Consider the following 23,050-nt stretch of genomic DNA (forward strand, 5'->3'; position numbering starts at 1 on the left):
TATTTCAGTATTATGATTGTGACACTATGCCTGCTCGCTGCTTCTGGGATTCAAACTCTCAAGGGAAATACAGCTTTTGACACTGTACCAAAACACAACCAAAAAGACTAAACTGTGTATAATTTTAAGATAAGTTTTCCACTCACATTAGCTCCTCTTCCAAATGCTTCCCCATCCATGGCCCTGCCCCTCAGCCTCTCTGCATGGATATGAGCTAAGCAGGTGAGCACCATAGGTCACAGAAGCAAGACTAGTATAAAATGACAAAAACCACACAGAAGTTGCATTCTACTCATATATCCATGAGAAAATACACAGCAAGAGAAGAATTCCAAAAGAGGAGACTCAGCTCTGGTGAGACCCCACCTGGAGTACTGTGTCCAGTTCTGGAGCCCCTATTACAGGAGGGATCTGGAGGTGCTGGAAGGTGTCCAGAGAAGGGCCACAAGGATGAGCAGAGGGCTGGAGCACCTCTCCTATGAGGACAGACTGAAAGAGTTGAGGCTGTTCAATCTGCAGAAGAGAAGGCTCCGAGGTGACCTCATTGTGGCCTTCCAGTATCTGAAGGGGGCCTACAGGAAGGCTGGGGAGGGACTTCTCAGGATCTCAGGTAGTGATAGGACTAGGGGGAATGGAATGAAGCGGGAGGTGGGGAGAGTGAAGCCCTGGAATGGGTTGTCCAGGGAGGTGGTCGAGGCCCCATCCCTGGGGGTGTTTAAGCCCAGGCTGGATGAGGCTCTGTCCAGCCTGATCTAGTGTGGGGTGTCCCTGCCCATGGCAGGGGGGTTGGAACTAGATGATCCTTGTGGTCCTTTCCAACCCTGACTGATACTGTGATAAAAGAGGGGTTTAATGTGATTTCTGGAGAAATTTCTTTACTACCTATGGCAAATCCTTCTCTACAAGGAGCACCAGACAAAGCCCTCCAGTATTGCCTCTGGATTAGTCAGACCTAGAGAGCTGGGAACCTGGGTGCATGACAAACCAACCTTGCACCCCATATTGCTTCTGCTGACCTGGCATCCTGCAGGCCAAAAGAGTACACCAGGCTACTGATACATCCTTGTGACAAAGCAGTTAAAATGTCATAAAACATTGTCTCAAGCCCTGTGTTTCCATTAAGGAAAGCATTATGTGGCTGCCTTATAGAACTGGGAAATAATCACAAACTTCTCTCAGCTACAGTGCAAACAGCAATCCCCTGCCAGCAGCAGCATGCACAGTAATGTCATGATTTGTATGAACTGTGGGTGATGAGATGTAAATTGTGCTGCCACTGAAAAAAAAAGAGCTGCATTTAGCTGAGTATTTTCTGCCTATAGCATTATTTTGGATAACAACTTTCAGACTGGTTTAGTAATGATTATTTAACATTCCTGTGGTCAAGTAAAATGAAGATAAATGTTTGCATAGACCTGTTTTAAAATCAGGTTTAGCTGACAGTAGGTTACTCTCTTGATATTCCATGATAGAGAACGCTTTACATTGTAATTTGTTTTCAGCAGTGATCTCAAATTATATTCTTGGACTTCTATACCTTTCTTAGAAGCCCTTTAGCTGTGTAGAGGGATTGCCTGGTACAGTCTTCTCAGTGTATTTCACACATTTCCTTAACTTTTTGGTCTCTGCTCTTCTGGTCATATATAAGAACTCAGGCTTTTGAGGATGAAAACGTTTTGGTTTACCTGAAGCATCTCAATGTGATATGGCAGTATCTGGCTAAGCAGTGGGTGACTCAAAGATCAACGGCCCCTTTGGCCCCTGTTAGGAAACCTGTTTGATGTTAGTCCAATTCTTCTAGCCCTTCCACCAGATGTTTCTTCTATCCCTTCCAGCAGACTATGTGGACAGATCAAGAACCTCCAGGATATGTGCATTTTATCTCTATCAGCTGGAGGGAAAGCATCTCCATTTTTTCACTCCATTTGTCTATAAAATGTGGCTCAGTTGGTAGCACATAAGACCCTTAATGGGAAGGTCGTGAGTTCAAGCCTGCAGTGGGCAGTAGTGTCCTACCTACTCTAGTCATGAGGTCTGTGGTGACAGGTTGGACTCGATCTTGGAAGTCTCTTCCAACCTTGGTGATTCTGTATATGTTCTCCAGCTGCCAGCATCACCAACACTGATTTTAGTATCACTAAGGTTGGAAGAGACCTCCAAGATCATCAAGTCCAACCTGTCACCACAGACCTCATGACTACCAACAGGTAAGGAGAAGTTAGCATAAATGGGCTATGCAGCAGAGCCAAAGTTAGCGTCATATGAAATACCCTGGAAGAGTGAGCCCTGGGCTTATACAAAATGTTTGCTCTCAGATTGTAGTGCCACTGTGTCTCTCAGGGGCCTGTCTCCATGGTTCCACAGCAGTGTGCTGGTTTCAGAACCAGAGGGGCATCAGTGGTACAACAGCTGTGTATAAACTATGTTTAAACCTATTCTCGTTTAGTTAATTTTCTGAGACTCTTTCCCTGTATCAAATTCTGAGTTACTCCCTCTCTCCTACTTGTAAGCACCATCAAACCCTAACAGTCCAGAAGAATCACAGCTCCTTTGCTAGAACTATGCTTTGACATTCTCCTTACATTTGTAAGCTAGTCCTAACTAGTTTCTTTAAGATTAACATAAACAGTGGTTCAAATATGCTGCTATCAGATTCCCAGCATTAATTAAAAACATATCCTTCAGATATGGGTTTAATTTGCATCTGCACATTCCATAGCAGGCTGCTGCTTCCCAACTAGTCCATGCTGAAAAGCCTCAGTATAAACTTCAGAAAAATGAATATACTGAGACCTGCTCTACTGCTCCTAAGCCTGTGTAAATCTTGTGCCATTAAAGAAAGACCTCAAAGTCACTTTGTCATTGTGGGTCAGCACATGACTAAGTGGTCTGTTTACACTGATAATAGCTGTATGATAAATATTTACATGGATTATATAGCTAGCAGGAAGGCGTAAGCAGTGCTGACCACATGCGTCACTCCTGTGCCAAGCACACATGGGCTATGGAAATGACGGTTTTCACAGTATCACCAAGGTTGGAAGAGACCTCAAAGACCATCAAGTCCAACCTGTCACCACAGACCTCATGACTAGACCATGGCACCAAGTGCCACAACCAATCCCCTCTTGAACACCTCCAGGGATGGGGACTCCACCACCTCCCTGGGCAGCACATTCCAATGATGAACGACTCGCTCGGTGAAGAACTTCCTCCTCACCTCGAGTCTAAACTTCCCCTGGCACAGCTTGAGACTGTGTCCTCTTGTTCTGGTGCTGGTTGCCTGGGAGAAGAGACCAACCCCCTCCCAGCTACAACCACCCTTCAGGTAGTTGTAGAGATCAATAAGGTCTCCCCTGAGCCTCCTCTTCTCCAGGCTAAACAATCCCAGCTCCCTCAGCCTCTCCTCCTAGGGCTTGTGCTCAAGGCCTCTCCCCAGCCTCGTTGCCCTTCTCTGGACACACTGAAGTGTCTCAATGTCCTTCCTAAACTGAGGGGCCCAGAAATGGACACAGTACTCAAGGTGTGCCCTAACCAGTGCAGAGTACAGGGGCACAATGACTTCCCTGCTCCTGCTGGCCACACTATCCTTGATGCAGGCCAGGATTGCTATTGGCCTTCTTAGCCACCTGGGCACACTGCTGGCTTATGTTTTCTTTAGTTCTTCCTGAGTTTTCTTTACAAGTGTTGAATTCTCTTCCTGACCAGGCCAGCCATAACTAGGTAACAGAACCTACACTGTTAATGGTTGCTTAAACGGCAAGAGATATTCTCTTTCATGTGCCAGCCCTTCAGCCAAGCGGAATCATTGTTCTTGCTCCAGAACAACTTTCATGCAGAGGAAAGCTGGGTAATCACACATGGGATGTGTGGGAGCAAGGATGAAGAAGTCAACTTCTTCGACTTTTGAATTTTTTTTTCCCCCAGTTAATTAATTTTTAATGATAAGGAAAACAAACATTCAGACAAAGTGGTGGGAAAAAAAACCCAGGAGGTAAATGGTGGCATAAGAGCAGCTGGTGTTTTGTTATGTTGTGCTGGTTTGGCTTTCTAACTGGCTATGCAAGTATAAAATAACCCAGAAGATCCAAATATTTGGGGGTTTTGTAGCAAAGTCTGTTGAGAACAAGGGAAAAAAAGCACCAAATTTTAAGAACTTAATGGGTATCAAATACACACTCGTATAAAAGAAAGAGAAGCACAAGCTCAGGACTTGTACATCCAGTAGTAAGTTCAGGAGCTGTAATCAGGCAATAAATACCACATCTTTAAGAATTAGAGACTGGAGATATGGTTGCAAGAAAACAGAACATGCTATGACAGAAAATAGTGCTAATTATAGAAAACCTGGGGTATGATAGAGAAATCTATCAGTCTAGGCCTTTGGAACTCCCACTTCCTATGATTTCTGTGAATTATGATGATTAGTGTTAATTGAGGCAACAGATCTAAATGTGCCAGGTCTAAGGAGCTTAAGATAACATGTCTAAGTGGTGGCACACTCCAACTCTGCCCTCCTCTTTTGGCTTCTGTTCCCTTTTGGAAGGGAAGACTGCTAAAGTTGCTTATTTTGGCAAACTCTGCTCCTTTAACTTCATCCCCACCCTTTTTCTAGGAATCCAGGCCCTCTTTGTGCCTGCCAGTCTGTCGAGCTCTGTGCTGGTTTTGGAAAGGCAGAATACAATTTCCTTATGAATTCAATGACATACTTGTACCAGTTGCCAAAATGTTCTGAGACCTGAAGTGCCACATAAGTGACAGCGAGACAGGGCTATCGACGCATACCTTTGGCAAGGGACTGGGGATGATTCACTTCTCACCACACATTTGTGCTACCCGCCTGCCAGCATTTCCAGGATAACCTATTATTTTAAGTACTTATAATTTGCTCAACGCATTCCCTAGTGAATTATTAATAACAAAGCTCAATCAAAATAGCTGTATCAAATTTGGGGAGTAGTACTTTAAACACCGGTGACTAGCCATCTCTGCCAGTACAATGAATGTGTTCACCCAACTGCCTGTAATGCTTGGAGAAATTAAAGTGGTTGAACTGTTAAGCTTACAGAACTTGTTACTCTTTTGCATGTGCAACGAGGTATTCTCAAAGAGAGCCCAATTTTGCATGTCAAAGGTAACCAGCACCAGTAACCCGTCCTTTCACAGACATCATTAGAATAAGCACAGTTCAAAGCCTCCCAGATGAGAAGCTGGGCAGCCTTTATCACCTGCAGCCGTATTTCACCAGAACTAACTCGCGAAGGGGCTTCCTGAGAAGCTACCGTGCCTTTCTCCCGCTCTAACACACCCTTATCTTCGCTAATTCGTATTTACCTCAGCACACACCCACAGGCACTGCCGGGCCCGCCTGCTGCGCGGATAACGCTAACGAGAGGCACTCGCCTTCTCCCAAGCCACTGCCTCAACATCGGGGCGGAACACCATCGTGGCGGAAAAGAACACGACTAACGAGTGTCCCCGTGCCGGCCAACTACCGCTCCAGGACCATACTGCTTCCTGGACCCGGCCACTCCGCCTTAGTTCTGACACCACCACCCCACCAGAGGACCCAGGGATAACGCCATCCTCCGCGCACCTTCCTTCCTTTCCCTCACCAGGCACGGCGCGCTGCCGCTTGCCCGCGCATGCGCGGCGCGCGCGGTGGGGGGCGGGCCTCCAACCCAGTGAGTGACGGCTAAGTCACGTGGTGCTTGCGCCGGGGGTGTTGCTACGCGCGACGGACAAAGTAAGCGCCACGGCGGGGAGGGGGTGCGCGCGCTGCCTCTTGTAGGGCGTGGGGGGTGGGGGGGGGGCGGGGGGCCGAGCCGTGTCGGGTATAAAGCGGCGAGCAAGCGGCGAGCAAGCGGCTAGGCAGGGAGACTCCGCCTGTCAGGCGTGGTGCTGTTGCCTCTCTCCGTCGTGTTTTGCGCTTTCCCGCTTGGTCGGCGGGCTTGGGGTTCGGTGCTAGGGGTTGTGCTCCTTGCTAGGGGCAGAAGGAGAGTGGCGCAAGTGGGGGTGGAGGGAGGTTGATGCCGTGGGAGTGGGCCGTGTGGCGAAGGCGGCCCGGTACACCGGAGGACGGGCCATGGGGGTAGCTGGGCTGTGAAAAGCCGCTCACAGAGCTGTCGGCGCTGCAGGGTTAGGTCCTTGTGTGTCGTGCTCTGCCAGGCTTGTCTCCGCCGCTGAGAGGGGAGTGAGTTTCCGAAATGGCAGAGGCCCTCGGTACCGCTCCCCTGGGGAGCCCTCTGCCTTACCCTGCGTGTCAGGAGCGCTCCGCTCTCGCCAGCGCTGTTGGCGCGGTGGAAAGCAGCGGTGCCTGAGAGAGTGAGGACGGCGGGGCCGGGGCTCCCGGGGCGCCCCCCGACCTCCCATTTGATTGGTAAAGGGCAGTAAACTCGTTTGAAGTGCAGTGACACCTCTGCCTGTACAGTCGGGTGGCTTTAGCGTGCTTTGACTTTTACTCCCATTTCCTTGCAGCAGTATTTTTTTCAATGTGACTTATCTGCTGATTCAAAACAAAAAAGAAGTCATAGGCTTGAGACCAGGCCGTATCGCTCTTCCCTTGTTAAAACAGTTAAAAATACCCTATGCGGAACATCCCTGTGTGCGTGTGTCAAAGGAGAAACAGTGACAAGTATCTCGACTGTGGCAAACTTCATTGTGTGTTTAAGTAGTTAAAGTGTTTGTAAAGTAAGGGTGTGTGAGTTGGTTTCGATTTCCTGAGCTGCAATTCCTGCAGCTGCATGCCAGGTTCTTGAGATAAAGGAGGAAACCCTTCTGATGTCATTACCCAGCTTTAGGGTTGTACAAGTGTAAATATTGCCATCAAATGGAAAAAAATACCCAAACCCCAACCTTTGACCATAATTGTAGTTAAAATGAGGCCTAATCTGAAGTTCAGGGTTGTTCTGTTGTAATTTCATTTTAACTGTGACATCCCCTGTGATAAAACTATATTAATGGTTACTTTACTTGTCTAACTTGAGTTTCATGTAGGTGCATCCTTGTGTGTTGAGAGGTAGTTACTAATTACTGTTACAGGATGGGGTTAGTAAGGTTTATCAAACCTTCCTGTCTCCCTTTGTTCCACAAAACTGGAATGGCCCTTATCTTCTCCCAGAATGTTATAATTAATTAATTAACCACAGAGGGTCAGCAAGAGCTGATGCTTCAAAGCTCTAACCAACCTAACAAGGCAATTTTAATGTAACTACTCAAATGTTCCTATGTTCATACATAAGATGTGAAGCCAGGTAGGAGATTTGGTCTGGTCTCTTGCACTCTCTTTTCCCAAAGCTGTCTCATTTATTTTTGGTGTGTTATGTCCAAATATATTCTGAACATGTATTGTTTAACTGTGTGTATTTTATGAGCCTCAATGGTCACACTATTCAGAACATCATTTTCAGTATTAAGTCGAAGTTGTTAGCTTCAAAACTTGTTTTGTTAAGGGTTTCCTTCAGTAGCACTCAAGGTGGAACAACTGTCACACCTTTTCAGTTTTCATGCTGAAAAGGTAGAGGAATTTCCTTTTTCTCACAGAAAACTTCAAAGGACATTTAAAATAGAATGTGGCATATTAAACAAAATGAAAGGTTTTGTGATGTAGCCTTTTAAGGAGTAATTTGCTGTTGATATTTAGCTTTGTTTTGATTACCTTCAGCAAGGTAGTTACTGACTGAAATAGCTATAAAGCATTTGTATGACAAATGTAGGACTTCTCCTACCAAGTTCTAAAATGTTCTAGTGTTCAGTATAAAGTTCAGTATTCCTGTGTGACTGAAAGCACATTATGCCCATTAAAGGCACCTCTGACTAGTCCAGAAGTCATTCTTTCTACAGGAATTCTGTAACTCAGTCAGAGCCTTGCTTTTTGTTATGAGCTGCCTAATTAAGTATACTTTGCAGAGTTTGTAACTGACAGCTCGAGCTCTGACTTGCAGACATACAAAATACAAAACAAAGGGATTCATTAGCTTTCAGATCTTTGAGTTTCTTCTGTTATTGTTTTTTACTTTCTCTGTTATACCTTCCTTTTGCCTCCTTCCAAATTCTGGGGGCAGCAGTGACAGGGTTTGCAGTTTGCTCTTGCTTCCTTTGCGGGCCCCTTATTTTTCCCCTGAAAACAGTAGCTCTGTCCATTTTGGGGGGAGCAAGAATGCAGGGAGGTTCTTCAGCTCCTTATTGCAGCTATAGGAAAGGGCAGTACAGCATTTTGTGTTAACTGGCATGTACTAAAATATTTACTTAATGACATGATTTTTCAGTAATATGAAGTCATAATATTTTATGGTTGCCAAGTGAGCGGGGTGGGGTTGGCACAGTCGGAATGGGTTTAAATGCTCTGCGCTTGGTCAGTACAAACGTGTGGTTCATACATTTATCTTGAGTAGGTGACAAAAATGTGGACACGTGGCAGCTGAGAAGCAGGGGAAATGTCTGTTTTGAGCCTGCTCTGGAAATTTGTCCATCTTGAAGTGGGTGGCATGTGTTCAAAAAAGCAGAAGGAATAAGTGCTTCGTTGTCTCCAGCCTCCTTAGGCTTGTGAACAGAGTGGAGGCTGAGGAAGAATGCTTCAAGAGTTGAAAGCTCTATATGTTGAGTGAGAGGCATTCCAAAAGCCTCTGAAATAACTGCTGTTTTCTTTCTTGTCTTTTCCCTTTATCATCAAATGCCCTGAGTGTCTTGGCTGATGTTTTTGGTTGTTCTCAATAATGGGATTGATTTGTAATACATGGTACTACTGTAACTATGGTGTGAACTGTTCCCAGGTATATTGCTTGACTGTGGTACAGACCTGTGCTTTGTGAGGGTTTCTTTTCTTAGTTGTGTGCATGCTAAAAGTATTTAAAATGGAAAATGGAGAGTATCAGTAGGAGAGTGGAAACTTTAAAAAGCAGAACTGGTGTTTGGCAACTTGAACAATGTGGTATGGCAAGATTTTAGGGTTTCCACAGAGATTGCATTTAAATGATGTTGACTTTGACATTTTAACTTTTGCTTTTTTTCAACTGCTTTGTGGTGGAAAACCCATGGCTGTGGTATGAGAAAAGTCAGAGGTTGGGGCAGATGTCTTGCTTTCTTGTGCCAAGGGCAGTGCCCAATATTCCTGCACTTCCAGTGAGGTAGGGAGCATCACTCACATGCACCTGAATGTAGAAGCTGTCTGAACTCTCCCATTCTACACCTTATTTCTCCCAGGAAGCACCTTCTTGGGCAGAGATGTGAACTACCTTGTCTGGAAAAAGTTTCCCAGTTGGAGATGGGTGCTCTGCAGCTCCCAGTTTAGGGTGGGCTCCTTCCAGTGCAGGGCACCAACACAGTGGTGCTGAGATCATTGGTAGATGTGGCAGTGTACCAGTAACTGAGATAGCATGACCCCCTTCTGTGTGTATACATCTGTGTATATATGTATCAGTCAATCAGTTTGTGGATATGTATAGTACATAGGTGTAAATCAGGGTGTCTGTAATAATACCATAATAATAATAGCCATGGGTGAGTTGTTTAGGTGGGTTGGATTGGCTGATGGGGTGGACACGATGATCTTGAAGGTCTCTTCCAACCTGGTTTATTCTATTATTATTCTAGAACAATTTGAGGATATTGGACTGCCTGGAGTCAGAGCGTGCAGAGTGAAGGAAGAATGACAGTGATAAACTTTGGATTGTCTCAGTACTGTTCTTATTAATTATTATATTCTTATGTTGACCTTAAGGTCAGAGGCTGACAATGGTAATTATCACCTGCAACCATTAATTTACATTTCAAAATTACTCTGTTCATTTGCTTTGTAGTGACTACAGCTGTGTTCTGGATAGCTCAATTGTGAGTGTTGGAAACGGGTTTGTAGAGGCACTGGTGTGGTTAATTTTACATTCAAAGCCTGTTCCTGCTGTTTCCACTCAGTTTGGGGCAAGACTTGAATGTTTCATAGCACCTCTGAGATTAGACCATGGGGAAGAATACAAATCATTTCATGTAGCAAATGAGTTTACTTGTTTTCTGTTCTACTATAGTTGCTTTGAGGATGCTACCAGGACTATTTGTCTTCTCTTAAAGTTCTGTGGAAAGCACAAAGGCAGTTTAAACAAATTTGGAGACTGGAATAACTTGGGTCCAGGAAGTGGCATTAATTAATGACACATGTGAACTGGCATGGAAGTACATGCTTCTCTCACATCTAAGCAGGGGAGATGGGCTGAACCCTGCATGATCTGCATTGTGGGGTTTCATAGTTGCTTTGTAGTTAGTGGATCATATCACTTGGAGGGGATTTCCATCTTCTCCATGTGTTCACTTACTGTGTATGATGCAACCCAACCAACTTATTAATGGTGCTCTGAATACCTGAAGAGTGTTTGGTGCTTGCAGCTGTACCAGTGTTCTGTAAAATGTGGAATTCAGTAAAACCTGATAGAGATCACATGGAATGTTGGAATTCTCATCTTGAGCTGCTGTCCTTTTCTTAAAGTGTCATTCCTTCTGCTGTCCTCCTGAAGAATCAGATTGTTGCTTATGTAGTAAAAACATTTCTAGAGGCAGCACTTGATGTGATAAATGAGGAAATCATTCATGCTGTGCTTAGATCCTCAACACTGCATCCTTCCTCCTCTCTTCACATGCTGGCACAGGTCAACTTGATGCCCTTTTTGCTGTCATGGAGCCCGTTACTACCTGGATTTGGAACTTCTGTAGTGCTTTTTAACCCTCCATTTTATCTGGCATGAATAGGGCAGAGAACATGTTGTTAAAACTGTCTGGAAACTTTCTGTTCTGTTATGAATGATTTCCAACAGTCTATTTTGGTTTTGGTGGTGGTGTTTGTTGGTTTGGTTTTGTTTGGTTTTTGGGTTTTGTTTGGGTGTTTGTTTTTGTCATTGAATGGTTTTTAAACTAATCTTCAAATACTACTCATTAAGAGAGAAAAAGTCATTTTCAGGCTTACATGAGGGGGCACTTAGCTGAGTCTCAAAGTTGTAACTTTCAATTTTCTTTCTCATCTTATATTGAATGTTTGTAAAATTTGGGGGGAGAAAGAAATTGTAGCAAAGACACAAAGCCTGAAACCCGAGACTCCAGAGAAGGGTTTTTAAGTGGTTTCCTTCCTGAAACTTTAGTAATTGAGTGGGTCTCAGGATATTAATGAAAAATGTCTAAGACACCCAGGGCAACAAGGCTGGGGAGAGGCCTTGAACACAAGCCCTATGAGGAGAGGCTGAGGGAGCTGGGATTGTTTAGCCTGGAGAAGAGAAGGCTCAGGGGAGACCTCATTGCCCTCTACAACTACCTGAAGGGTGGTTGTAGCCGGGGGGGGGGGGTTGGTCTCTTCTCCCAGGCAACCAGCACCAGAACAAGGGGACACAGTCTCAAGCTGCGCCAGGGGAGGTTTAGACTCGAGGAGGAAATTCTTCACTGAGCAAGTCATTAGCCATTGGAATGGGCTGCCCAGGGAGGTGGTGGAGTCACTGTCCCTGGAGGTGTTCAAGAGGAGATTGGACGTGGCACTTGGTGCCATGGTCTAGTCATGGGGTCTGTGTTGATAGGTTGGACTCAATAATCTTTGAGGTCTCTTCCAACCTTAGTTATACTGTGATACTATGAATCTTACAGATGAAGTCAAGCCTATCCAGGGAGATGAGAGAGGGCACAGACTCCTTTTTATCAATACACTTGTCTGGATTATCTGTATAAATCTTTTATTTGTGTCTTACCCTAGGTTAGAAATGGTGATGATTTTATCCCTCTGCCTTCCCAGCTGAATTTGAGTTCTGATTTAAACAACAAAAGATCTTGGCTGCTTAGCTCTCAGACTTTGTTTAAAGAGAAAAATGCAGTGGATGAGCCCCACCCCAGGATGTGTACAGTAATGCAGTTATCTCTTTTCTTCCAGACTTCCCAACCGTGTGTGATTTTGAATGCAAACAGGACTAGAAATCAGGATAACCTTTCCGTTTCTTTGGAGAAGCAGCAGCGATGCAGCGGAGACAGGGAAGAGTTAACGCTGGGCTGCTCTTGCTGCTTTATCAAATTTCTCAAATTGGACTCCAGAACATTCCTTCTGTTACCCTTGGGGTGCTCATTCTGAACGTTTTCCTCTTCCTGAACCCTCTGAAGCCGCTCTCTGAGGTGTGCATCAGTGTAAGTGAAGGCTTCCACAGACGGGACTGGCAACGCTTGTTGCTTTCTCCTATTCACCATGCAGATGACTGGCACTTATATTATAACATGGTTTCCATGCTGTGGAAAGGGATCATGCTGGAAAGAAAGCTTGGGAGCACATGGTTTGCCTACATAATTGTGGTATTTTCAGTGCTGGTTGGCGTTGTGTATATGGTGCTGGAGTTCCTGCTTGTGAAGATCCTGGATGATCCTTCGTACGCGTTCAATTGCGCCGTAGGATTTTCAGGTAATGCACACGTTTGATCTGGTTTACACAGGTAAAATAAGGATTTACAGGTGTTATGTAACAAGATTTGGATGCAGAAAATGGATAGGTGTGCATCCATATCCATGTATGTGGCTGTTATGTCAGCAAAGATATCCTATTCTTAATTTAAAGCATACATTCAGGGTGCAAGCATCATGTAGTTTGGCTTGCGGGTTTGTGACCAGCTGTCTTTACCTGAGAAAGCAGATGGTCATCCCAGTAGAATGATGTTTTCCTCTATGTTCCAAGCAGTCCATAACTTAATAAAGCTTAGTATTGATTCTGTTCTTACTGGGAATGAGAAAAGTACAGTAACTATTTCAAGAATTGAGGATGAAAATTCTCTTTATCTGGGATATGATCCCACCATATAACTGGGTACTGTGGAGGTTGACTCTAACTTTTTTTTCTCCAGCTTGTTACTTAGCCAGCCAGTGATTTACCATGTCCCTTGCTTCAGATCAACAGAAGAGAAGGCGAGTTTAGTGATGTAATTCTCCAGGAGAAGCAGGTTTATGCTTTCTCATGCTTTGCAGCAGCAGGCACCAAGCTGCTGAGCAGTGATGCTGGTGATGGGGTTCCCTCCTTCCATGGGGAGACTCGCTCTCTGCTCCAGCCAATACTGCAGTAGGGCTGCCATGAAAGAGTGAGACTAAGCCTGCAATCTACTCAGCCATTTGCAGAGAGGAGGGAAAGTTGAGCTTTTGGCCCATGTAGGGATCCCCTAATTGGATTTTCATTTACCTGGTCTGTCAGATATGCATTTCCCATCTGCCACCAAGTATTGCAGCTTACTCTTGTGCCACTTCTGCAGCATCTCTTGAGTACTCAGAGCTTAGAAATGTGGAACTGCAGCCTGTGTGCACCTGAGCAGTATTTGGGCAGCAAGTTTAAGTAGCTGTGTCAGAGTTAGTGTCTGCAGTTGATCTTTCTAAACCTTCAACATTCTCCACATAGCTGTCAGTGGAGGCCCTTTCTCTTCAGCTGGAGCAAGTGGCAGGTAAGTGGAGGAGCTGAAGAGAATTTGAGTATTTTCCTGATAGCTTTCTGTAAGGCCAATATGTCATTGTGACCCACTCACTTGAACAGGTTTTAAGAGTTTTAGGATGCCTGGGTTTTAGTTATTCTTAACTGGCCTTTGTTCCTGGTGATGGAACTTGACAACACACCAGGCAGGCAGTTCCAGCAGACACTTGAACCTGGACCACAAAAAAACACTAAAAACCCCTGAAGCTATGCAGATGGGGTTGTGGTGAGCTAGGGGTGGTTTGGATGGAGATGGCTCCTGAATTATGCTGCTGGTATTGCCTGTTAGTAAATGTATAGCTTCTGAACAAGTTGTTTTAGCAGCAGCAAATAGCATGAGTGTGTGCATGCATACACACATTCCTGTGTCTCTGTGGTTCCACAATCACAGTACATACATACAGGAATTTAGCTGTCTCTGGCTTTCTGGGGTTTACAAGGGGAGGAAAACCTTTTTAATGTTTTTATTTAGTAGCTCTTCATTGATGTCCAACTTTGCTGTTTCTTCTGTGTCAAATCTTGTACTGCTAGATTTTTCAGAGTTTATTGGGGTTTTTGTTTGGTTACCTCTGAACTTGCTTTTGAGAGGAGCTTTGTCAAAAACTTACTGAAAGCAATAAAGATGTGAATTTACTTTGTCATACCTGCTGTTGCTTGCATGGTAAAACAGTTGCAGTCACTTAGAAATTATTTTTTAACTGAATCTAAAGGTGTTGCCTCTACATTTTCCAGAAACAAGTGATTCTGGGGGTACATGTGAGATGATTTTCTGTTAATTCAGGAATTTTGGGGCTTCAGTTGAGCTTCATATGTATGTTTGCCATGCTTTCAGCAATGGCTTTTCTCAACTCATGGAACTGCTTCTGAATTTAATTACTTTGTCATCTAGAACCTCCATGTAAGAATTGCATCTGTAGTGTTTCAAACACCTGAATAGCTACAGTGAGGAGGAATATTAAGAACAACTTAAGAGTTGGCTGTTGCACAGGTATCACCAAGAAAACTGCTTAGACTGCTCTGACATGCAAGAGGTGCTGTGAAACTCCTTGGTACTTCAGTTGCAGTCAAGTTGTTTGCAGTTCATTATTTTGGCACAAGTGCTTCCCTCTTTGCCTGATTTCTTCTTGTTTGCAGGAGTCTTGTTTGCTTTGAAAGTTCTCAACAATTACTACAACCCAGGAAGAGTCAGCAGTGTTCTTGGGTTCCGGATACCTAGTAAATATGCTTGTTGGGCAGAGCTGGTGGCTATTCATTTGATCTCCCCAGGGTAAGTGCATTTAATATCTTAAAGTTAAGAGAAGATATCTGGCCTTATCTGAAGTAGTTTGAGATGTGTTATGAAGCAAGTGTAGTGCTAGCTGGTATCTAGAGCATTGGGGCTACGATTAAATGCTGAGTCTATAGTCTGTGGTAAGCCTACTGCATCAGGTAGAGTTAAAACATGAGTGCAGTGCTTGGCTGCTGTTGCTTTTCAATTACATTACCACAGAACTGTCTTTGGGGTATAAAGCTTAAAGGAGGTTGAGAAATGTCAAAAACGTTTTCATGATACTATAGAAGCTTAGATTGCTGCCTGTTTCAAAGAACCTCTGTATGGTGACATGCAGCTTTCACAGTCAAGACAGTTTCATGGCACATAAATTGTAATGGGGGCTGTACAAAACAAGCAGTAATCTCCAGAAATTCATGTCCCTGAACACAATGTGTTTAATTAGTAACTGCCAACTGCCTTAAAATGAACTGGAACTGTTCTAGCTCTTGGAGCACTGCTCTTACATCTTCCTCTGCCTGCTCAGGGCTTGTTAAAATAATTGAAGTGTGATTAAATGGTGACCCTTTGTAGATTGAGTTGCATAATTGGGGTTTGAGCAAGTTAAGAGGTCAGTAATTGAGGCAAAATTTTATCCAGTCAGGAAGACAAGCAATGAACTTGGACCCACCTTAGTGGAATGATGTGTCAGAATCACCTAAGAATCTGTAACCAGAAAGGGATTCAAAAGAATGAGGCTATCAAAAAGCTTGATTTGTGTGCTGAGAGAGGGTTTACAGCTTTACTGGCATCTGTTTTCTTTCAAATGAATGCTTTTGGCATGGGGAAAATTGAAAAGACATAGTATCTTTCTAACCTTGCCTTCTCTAGAGTGAGGATATTGAGATGAAGGCTGTGGGGCACTCCTTGGGATGGTTTCTGTGGAAGAAGCAGCATGTCAGAAGTTACTGTGTGTTTAATCTCTGTGCTTCTTCCTCTGTGGTATGTTGAGTCACCTGTTCCTTTTCATGGAATTGCTTCAGCTCTGTTCACTACTAAAGGAAAATCCTATATCTGAGTCATTTTCAAACTGACTTAAGTATTGATCAGGTGGACAAAGACAACACTTTGGGGTTGGAAGCTGGGTATCACATGTTTTTCCAAACTGCTTTTTCAGGAAGTTAGGTGTAACAGCCTAACTGAAAAAATACATCAAATACATAGAATAAACCAGGTTGGAAGAGACCTTCAAGATCACAGTGTCCAACCAATCCAACCCACCTAAACAACTAAACCATGGCACCAAGCACCCCACCAAGTCTCCTCCTGAACACCTCCAGTGATGGTGACTCCACCACCTCCCCGGGCAGCCCATTCCAATGGGCAATCACTCTCTGTATAGAACTTCTTCCTAACATCCAACCTAAACCTCCCCTGGCATAGCCTGAGATGGGTTTTACCCACAAAAATGCTCACTCCAGCTAAGGCATTGCTGTTCTTACAGCATAGAAAGCTTCTTGGTAGATTCAGTTGGGAAGGCAGGTTGCATTATCACTGATACTATAAAAACCTTTTATTCTCCCCAGGATTATTTCCTGTGTATAAAAAGAAGAAAACAGGAGTAACCTCAGCTTCCTGACTTAGACAAGAGTGGAATTCATAATGCAGTGACAGGAGCCTTGGTAGAATGTTCTTGGACAAGGCTTTCTCACACCACTTTTGTGTTCTTTGTAAACTGTTTAACTTTCCAGCCCAAATTTGTAGCATCTGGTTCTCAATTTGGTATGTAATTCTGCCTTGTGAAAGCAGTTGTAGTTTTGCCACTGAATCCAGTATCTGCAAATAAAGCTCAGCCAGCCTCAGAGGCAAGGAACCCATTCTACATATTTTTAAGGCAATTACTGCAAATGAGCATCAGCTGTAAATACATGGAATCTCAAGAGTGACACTGAGTTATTATTCAGGATTAGTTGTTAGCATGTATTTAAGCTGGAAACAGGAGTATCCACTTTGGACTAAGAGATGTGTATAGAAAAACAATTGACATGTAACATCTGAGTGGTAACAGCAGAAAAACAAATGTGCTTGTATATAAACATGCATATGTAATTGTACTTGCCATGATAGTCTAATGCACTTACAGATCACTGGTGTTTACTATAAACTCTGATTGCCCTTTGGAGGCCTCTAGCAGCCTCTCATGTCTCTTGCAAAGCAGGGACAGATGTGGGAGGAAAAAGGCTCTGAATCCAGCAAGATCTGGGGTGGGGGCATATCTTGCTCATCTGGTAGAGACCCTGCAGGTTCTCCAACCAATATGTTCTGCCACCTGAATGATTTTACTTCTCTTGCTGTGGCTTATCTCCGTTATTCCTTATTCTGTGGATGGAAAACACAGAGATGGTATTCATTCCTTAGTATGGGCAGCAGGATGCTATCTGTCATTGGTCATGCTCAATTTCCTGACAGCATATGGTGAAAATCTGATGTGATATATCAGTTGTGCTCATTGTCTGCTTGTCAGTGACAGTATATGTCTGAGACAATGGGTCTAATTACTTCTAATTTAAAAAACCCTGTTTAAAGATTTTCATTAGAAGTTGCAGCTCCTTGTTTATAACTTCAAATCAATCAGTCAGTAGTGTTTAGGCATCTGGCACACTGTGCAACAGACCTAAAGTAGAAAATCCCCCTAAAGGCTTTAAAGTTAGGGACTGCTTGGGTTATCCATAGTGTTATTAATATTCAGAGAGCTTCACTGTACTACAGGCAAATACTTTGATTTGGGGATTTGTGGAACAGTGTTGTGCTTGGTAACCTAAGATGAGCACAACTTTTGTTTAAAATACTGGCAGGAATAGAGGGGAACTAGTCTCATGCTGATTGCTGGAGCATGTCACCTTGAAGCGTTTAGTGCTTGCAGTGTACAGGTAGCCATCTCTTAACCTCTTAATTGTCACATCAGGGTTTCTCTGTCACTCTTAAAAGACTTACTGATTTCGTACGGGAGAGAACTCCAGCTCTACAGTGCAGAAGTTTCTGGTTAAGTAGGTGGGAAAAAGTCGCTTGAGATTTGATCTTTATCTCCCTCTAGTGACAGCCGCGTTTCCCTGGGTGCTTTCCCCAGCGATGCCGAGCACTTGTGATGCCGTGAGTGCACATGCTGTCATCTGTCTGACTCTCTGCATTTCTGAAGGGAATGTACAAAACGTGATGCTTAAATCTATTTGTACATTAAACAAAGGTTTCATCTCTGCTTTATAAAGGTAAAAAAGCTCAGTCTTTGGACAACCAGTATAAGTCCAGAGTTATTTGTCATTTGGTATATATCAGCAAATGTTAAAATCTTCACTTGCAACTGTGGATGGTTCTGTAGATCCTACCTGGACATCTCAGTGCAGTTCCATGGATTGACTTCTTTGTAGTTTAAAACTAGTTTCCTTCCTCAGTAGGTCTTTAACTGCATTTAAGCTAATGTCATTAAGTCCTCAAGCAAGCAATTAAAATGATCTCCCCAAGTAGTTTCTAGCTTCTTCAGGATGCAGGTGAAGTACTTTCAGTAACTGTATATACCTACTGATTTTCAGGTCGTTGTGAAGAAGGAAACCCTTGGCGCTGTCCTTGCAAGCGGGTCAGTTCCCCGTGCTTGGTCTTATTTAGGCCTTTCTTGGTTACAGCAAATTCTGCACTCACCCCTTGGGATCCTCAGAACAAAAATTTTCCTTTCATCACTGACAAGATTCCCTTTTTTGTAGGACTTCTTTTGCTGGGCATCTGGCGGGGATTCTTGTTGGACTGATGTACACTATGGGACCTCTGAGAAAGGTCATGAAAGCCTGTGCAGGTGTGTAACTGCTCCATTGACAGTCTGCCTAAGAGACACTTTGGATTTAGGCCATTTCAGCAAGTCTTTAGGCAGGCTCAGCAGTCTCCATTCTTGGATGTTTCCAAGACAAGAGAGAGAAAGCTTTCGGTGACCTGGTCTGACCTCCTAGCCATGCTCTTAGTGAAGCTGGGCTAGGGACCTTCAGAGCACCCTTCCACACAGAATTATTCTGGGATTCTGTTTGTGTTTTATGACACACTCAGGAAGGAAGAGTACTGTTGTATTTTATAAAGACAGGTGCTGATTGTTTTATTCAAAGAGTACATGCTTTACTTTTAGGTGGTTTTCCTTCATTTACTGACCCAGCCAGGCCTAGGGACTACTATTACTCAGGTAAGTTCCCTCATCCACTTAAAAACATGTTCCAGCTTTTAAAATCATCTTTGCTAATGGTGGAAAGCTTACAGAGGAGCTGGTTAAGTGGTAGCATATATAGTATGCTCTGCACATGTGTGCTTGCTAAATTTATTATTCTCTGGCAGTTCAATCCTTTTTTAGGGCACAATGTATCCACATATATTGTACAAGAGGCTTTAAGCCTCAAATTAAGGTCATGACTTCATAAAATGCTGCCCTGGGGAGATGTCATCCCTTTTGTGGGAGGTGTATCTGGAAGACATTGTCCCCTGAAAGCAGCCCTTGGAACCTGGGTAAAAGTGCTCTCATGTGGCAAAGCCACCTGTTGTGTTCCAGCATGGGGGTGGTTTTGCCTCCTCTTCCTTTGAACACCTTTTGTACCTCAAGTAATTCCCTCACAGAAAGCCCACTCCTTAGCAGAAGGCATGCAGGCTGTCTTCCCAGGCAGTAGATGGACAGCTGGAGTGCTGGCACACCTTGAATGTGGCATCTTTGATTCACATTTTATGCAGATGTGGAGTCAGTTCTGTTGTGGATACATAGGAAATAATAGGTGGAGGCCTTTTCTAGGGGGGCAGAAGAGAAGCAGTGGTGAGAATGATGGTGTATTGATCAAAGCTAAGGGATGTGTAGCCTGGTGCCTCACCTCCTGCTGTGATTTATACTCTTACCCAAGCATCTGCTCTGAGAACAGGATAAGTAGTGACAACTCCCTCAGACACTTGCTCCTCTACATTGCCTTGTGGCTTAAAGGTGTTTACAGCAGGAAGTGTTACGGAGGAGTTCAGTCTTCCATGGCTCTCAAAAGCTTTTTGACTTGGCATGAACTCTAACACCTACAGCATCACAGGAGGAGGATTTCAGAGTTTCTTCCTGGTGTAGAACCTGTCATTTGTGTGTGTTTGGAGCTTGATGGCTGCTGATTTCATTTGCATGTGAATTCCTCTCTGAGAAGGGAAACTTAAGCCTTCATGTTCTGTTTTCCTATTCTTCATGTTTAAGTTCTCTATTCACCAGAGTCATCTTTTTTCTCTGGTTGAAAAGTTGTAGCCTATATAGTTGCTTCTATGAAAACTGCTTTATCATTCTTGCTGTTATCTGATGTTTAGCCATGCAGAGTTGTATTTGGTTTAGTCTTCCATCAATGCGATGTGGGCACTCTGAGCCACAGTGAGCCAGGAATTGTGCTGCTTTTATCCTCAGTGACAGATTTTGTCTTCCATGATCTACCTTCCCTTTTATGATTACCTGCAGTAACTCCCACAAGTGAGATTACAGAATATTTTTGAGGCCTAACCAAAAGATCTTAACTTGCTATTTTCCTACCAACAGCCACAAGGATTGTGGTAACTTGAAATTCCCCCAGGATTTTCATTGTTTCAGTTCTCAGGTCACTTGATCTATAGAATAGAATAGACTAGGTTGGAAGAGACCTTCAAGATCATTGTGTCCAACCTATCATCCAACACCACCCAACCAACTAACCCATGCAACCAAGCACCCTGTCAAGTCTCCTCCTGAACACCTCCAGTGATGGCAACTCCACCACCTCCCCGGGCAGCCCATTCCAAGGGGCAATCACTCTCTGTGTAGAACTTTAACATAACCATTTTTTAAAAGCCATTGTTTCTGTGTCCTTAAAACTGGTCACTGAAACCCCACCAAGAAGGTTGGAAGTGGAGTCTGTATAACTGAGCTAACACAACTGTCACTGATAATCTGAAGCTAAAAGGAAACAGCATGCTGTAGTGTCATAGAAGAAAAGTTCTAATTATTTCATTTTGGTAAGCTTCAGGACATTTTTCTGTCAGTTGCAAGAAACCAACAACACTTCTGTGCTTTGGTCCTCCAAAATCTCTAGTCCAGCTGTCTGGAAATGAAAATCCCACCACCCAGAGCTGTGTATGTTGCAGATGCACAAATGGAACAGAAAACCAAGACTTCTCTCTTACTTTTTTTCCCCCAGTCTAGATGTTCTGTGTTCAGGCAACATCAGACTGTGTCCAAAGACAAGAATCTCAATTTTTTAAGCCAAGTCTTCCCTCCACTCCCCCTTTTAAAATCCCTTGTGCTTGGGTGGAGGATGGTTTGTATTTGGTTTTGACAGGCACTGCAAATGGTCAGAAGTCCTTGGTTGTCAGCTGCACTGGCTGCACACAGGGGTTGTGACAGGAGCTGAGATTCCAGGTATGGTGGGTTTCCCAGGGCAGCTGTAGCTGTGCAGCAGCACAATGTGAGCTCTATGCATCAGTGCAGAAAATCTGCAGGAATCCTTCTGTGTTCTCCAGATCCAGACATGATCTGAATTTATGCTGACGTTGGCATGTATTGTTTGTGGGTACTGGGGGAAGGGACAAGCTTCCCTGTTTGCTTGTTGCCATGCTGGTGACATAAGGTCTCCAAGCATTTACAACTAAGAAGAAAAGGGTCTTTCCATTTCTCTGTGAAACTTATTCTGTGACCCTTCCCTGTAACAATGAAAACTCTGAGATGTTGGAGCCATCTGTTCTGGGTTTCTCTCTGAGTGTCACAGACTGGCTGTGATTTAAAGAGGATTCCTAGTTTGTGTAAGTAATGCAATCCTAGCTAATTACTCCCAAATCTGGGTAATTTGTAGAAGAAAGGCTAGCATGGAGACAGTATCTGATCTCTCACTCTCCTACGCAGCAGCAGTGTATTTCCCTGCTTTTCCTGTCACAGAGTACTCTGGCTATGGAGGTCACCAGTACGGAACACCGGGCAGCTATTACGATTACACCGGGGGGCTCAGCGAAGAGGAGCAGCTCGAGAGGGCAGTGCTGAACAGTCTCCGTGAGAGAGGTGGGGATTTCACTGCACTTCATATTTGATGTGATGATTTGTGGTTTTCCTATTTTTACATGTCTTTGGGAACTGGTGAAAGGTTCATGGTAGAGTTTTCAGAGTGCAGCATGAGGATGTGGTGTCATTCTGGGTGTAACTGCTCTTACTCATGACTGCTGGCTCTTGGATTAATGTGCAGGTACCACAGTAAAAGAAATGCTTTTGTGATAGAGAATGTCACTACCAGAAAAGTCTTGCAGTACTGTAAAAAGTACTCATTTGGGTGCAGTTTACTCTGTGTGCAGCTGTCTCTAGTGGAGCTGCTGTGTGCAGTTTAGGTCTGAAATGGCTGCCAGCTAGGGGTGGGAGCTGTCAGGAGTCTGTGGGGATCAGCACAGAGGGGCTGCAACACCAAAGGCAGAACGGAAAGCTCATTTTGCCAGCACTCAAACATACTGAGGGCATTTAAATAGTTGAACAGTCTGGAGTGAGCTGTGTATAGTAGGGGATCACAGCAAATGTGAACTGCCAGGTTAGTACTGGTGAGATGCTTGGGTGGTGTTCTGGGTGCTTGGCTTGGTTTCCTGTCAGCTGGGTAATTCTGGGTTTATTTTTGATTTCAGTGTCTTTAAGAGCAGTCATGATTGTCCTGAAGCCATCAGAGCTGGAAACACTCCACGCTTCCCTTGTGCTAGAAACACTTTGGATGACAAAATATTTGTTTTCCTTATATTGCAGAACAAAATGAGAGCTTTTCCTTGTCTTGTAGGTTCTGCTGGAGCCACACATCGTAATGAGCGGCGGCCCTACGGCTTTTGGTTCCCCCCTGAGCAGCATTCAGAGGAGGAGATCCGAAGGCAAAGGCTTCGTAGGTTTGAGAGATGTTGAAATGGCAGAGGCTGATGTGAAATGCAAAGTGCTCTTCAGAGTCACCAAAACATTTGTAATATGCAGATTTGTTGTATAGTTTTCCAGGTTTTTTACTACTGATGGCAAAACCACAGAAAACTTTTGAGCTTGGGCTCAGAATTGGAACTTTCATAGAAAGCGAGATCCAAATGAAGCTGTGATCTTCAGCAGCCTCCATACTGATGCACCTTAACTATGGAAGAAGTCTGGTTGGATCAAACTGCCTTTATCTCTCAGGTTCTTCTGTTAGCTTCAGGAATGGTTGTTTCACTGCCGGTGTTCTCATCACAGATGAAAACATTCCTGGGTGTACACCATCGGAGATGTATGCAATTCTTCCTTACTAACTTGTCTCTGACTACAGTCAGCTGTGATGACCAATTGCTTTGGG

The 23,050-nt window shown here is 44.0% G+C and overlaps 1 protein-coding gene across 3 annotated transcripts; it reads left to right on the forward strand.

The window, feature by feature from the left end:
* The first annotated feature begins 5,436 nt into the window (after positions 1 to 5,436).
* RHBDD1 (rhomboid domain containing 1) lies at positions 5,437 to 22,726 on the forward strand. 3 transcript variants are annotated; one of them, XM_068145519.1, is made up of 7 exons: positions 5,437 to 5,746; positions 11,894 to 12,409; positions 14,591 to 14,723; positions 18,461 to 18,549; positions 18,871 to 18,924; positions 21,619 to 21,768; positions 22,520 to 22,726. In XM_068145519.1, exons 2-7 carry the CDS (start codon positions 11,977 to 11,979, stop codon positions 22,636 to 22,638), a joined length of 978 nt encoding a protein of 325 aa, XP_068001620.1. In that variant the 5' UTR covers positions 5,437 to 5,746; positions 11,894 to 11,976; the 3' UTR covers positions 22,639 to 22,726. The 3 variants fall into 3 exon arrangements, with proteins under 3 accessions (XP_068001620.1, XP_068001622.1, XP_068001621.1); XM_068145521.1 differs by having other exon boundaries at positions 5,440 to 5,746; positions 21,649 to 21,768; XM_068145520.1 differs by lacking the exon at positions 5,437 to 5,746 and adding an exon at positions 9,227 to 9,735.
* The last annotated feature ends 324 nt before the right edge of the window (positions 22,727 to 23,050 follow it).

Source organism: Melanerpes formicivorus, unplaced genomic scaffold, assembly GCF_026170545.1.
Source record: "Melanerpes formicivorus ecotype bairdi unplaced genomic scaffold, bMelFor1.0.p_v2 SCAF_12, whole genome shotgun sequence".
NCBI lineage: Eukaryota > Metazoa > Chordata > Aves > Piciformes > Picidae > Melanerpes > Melanerpes formicivorus.

Excerpts from the sequence above, each read along its gene's own strand:
- RHBDD1 (XM_068145519.1), top strand. The coding sequence starts at position 11,977 with ATGCAGCGGAGACAGGGAAGAGTTAACGCTGGGCTGCTCTTGCTGCTT. Across the intron at positions 18,550-18,870 it reads GGTCATGAAAGCCTGTGCAG|GTGGTTTTCCTTCATTTACT; the intron begins GTGTGTAACTGC and ends CTTTACTTTTAG. Across the intron at positions 21,769-22,519 it reads GAACAGTCTCCGTGAGAGAG|GTTCTGCTGGAGCCACACAT; the intron begins GTGGGGATTTCA and ends CTTGTCTTGTAG.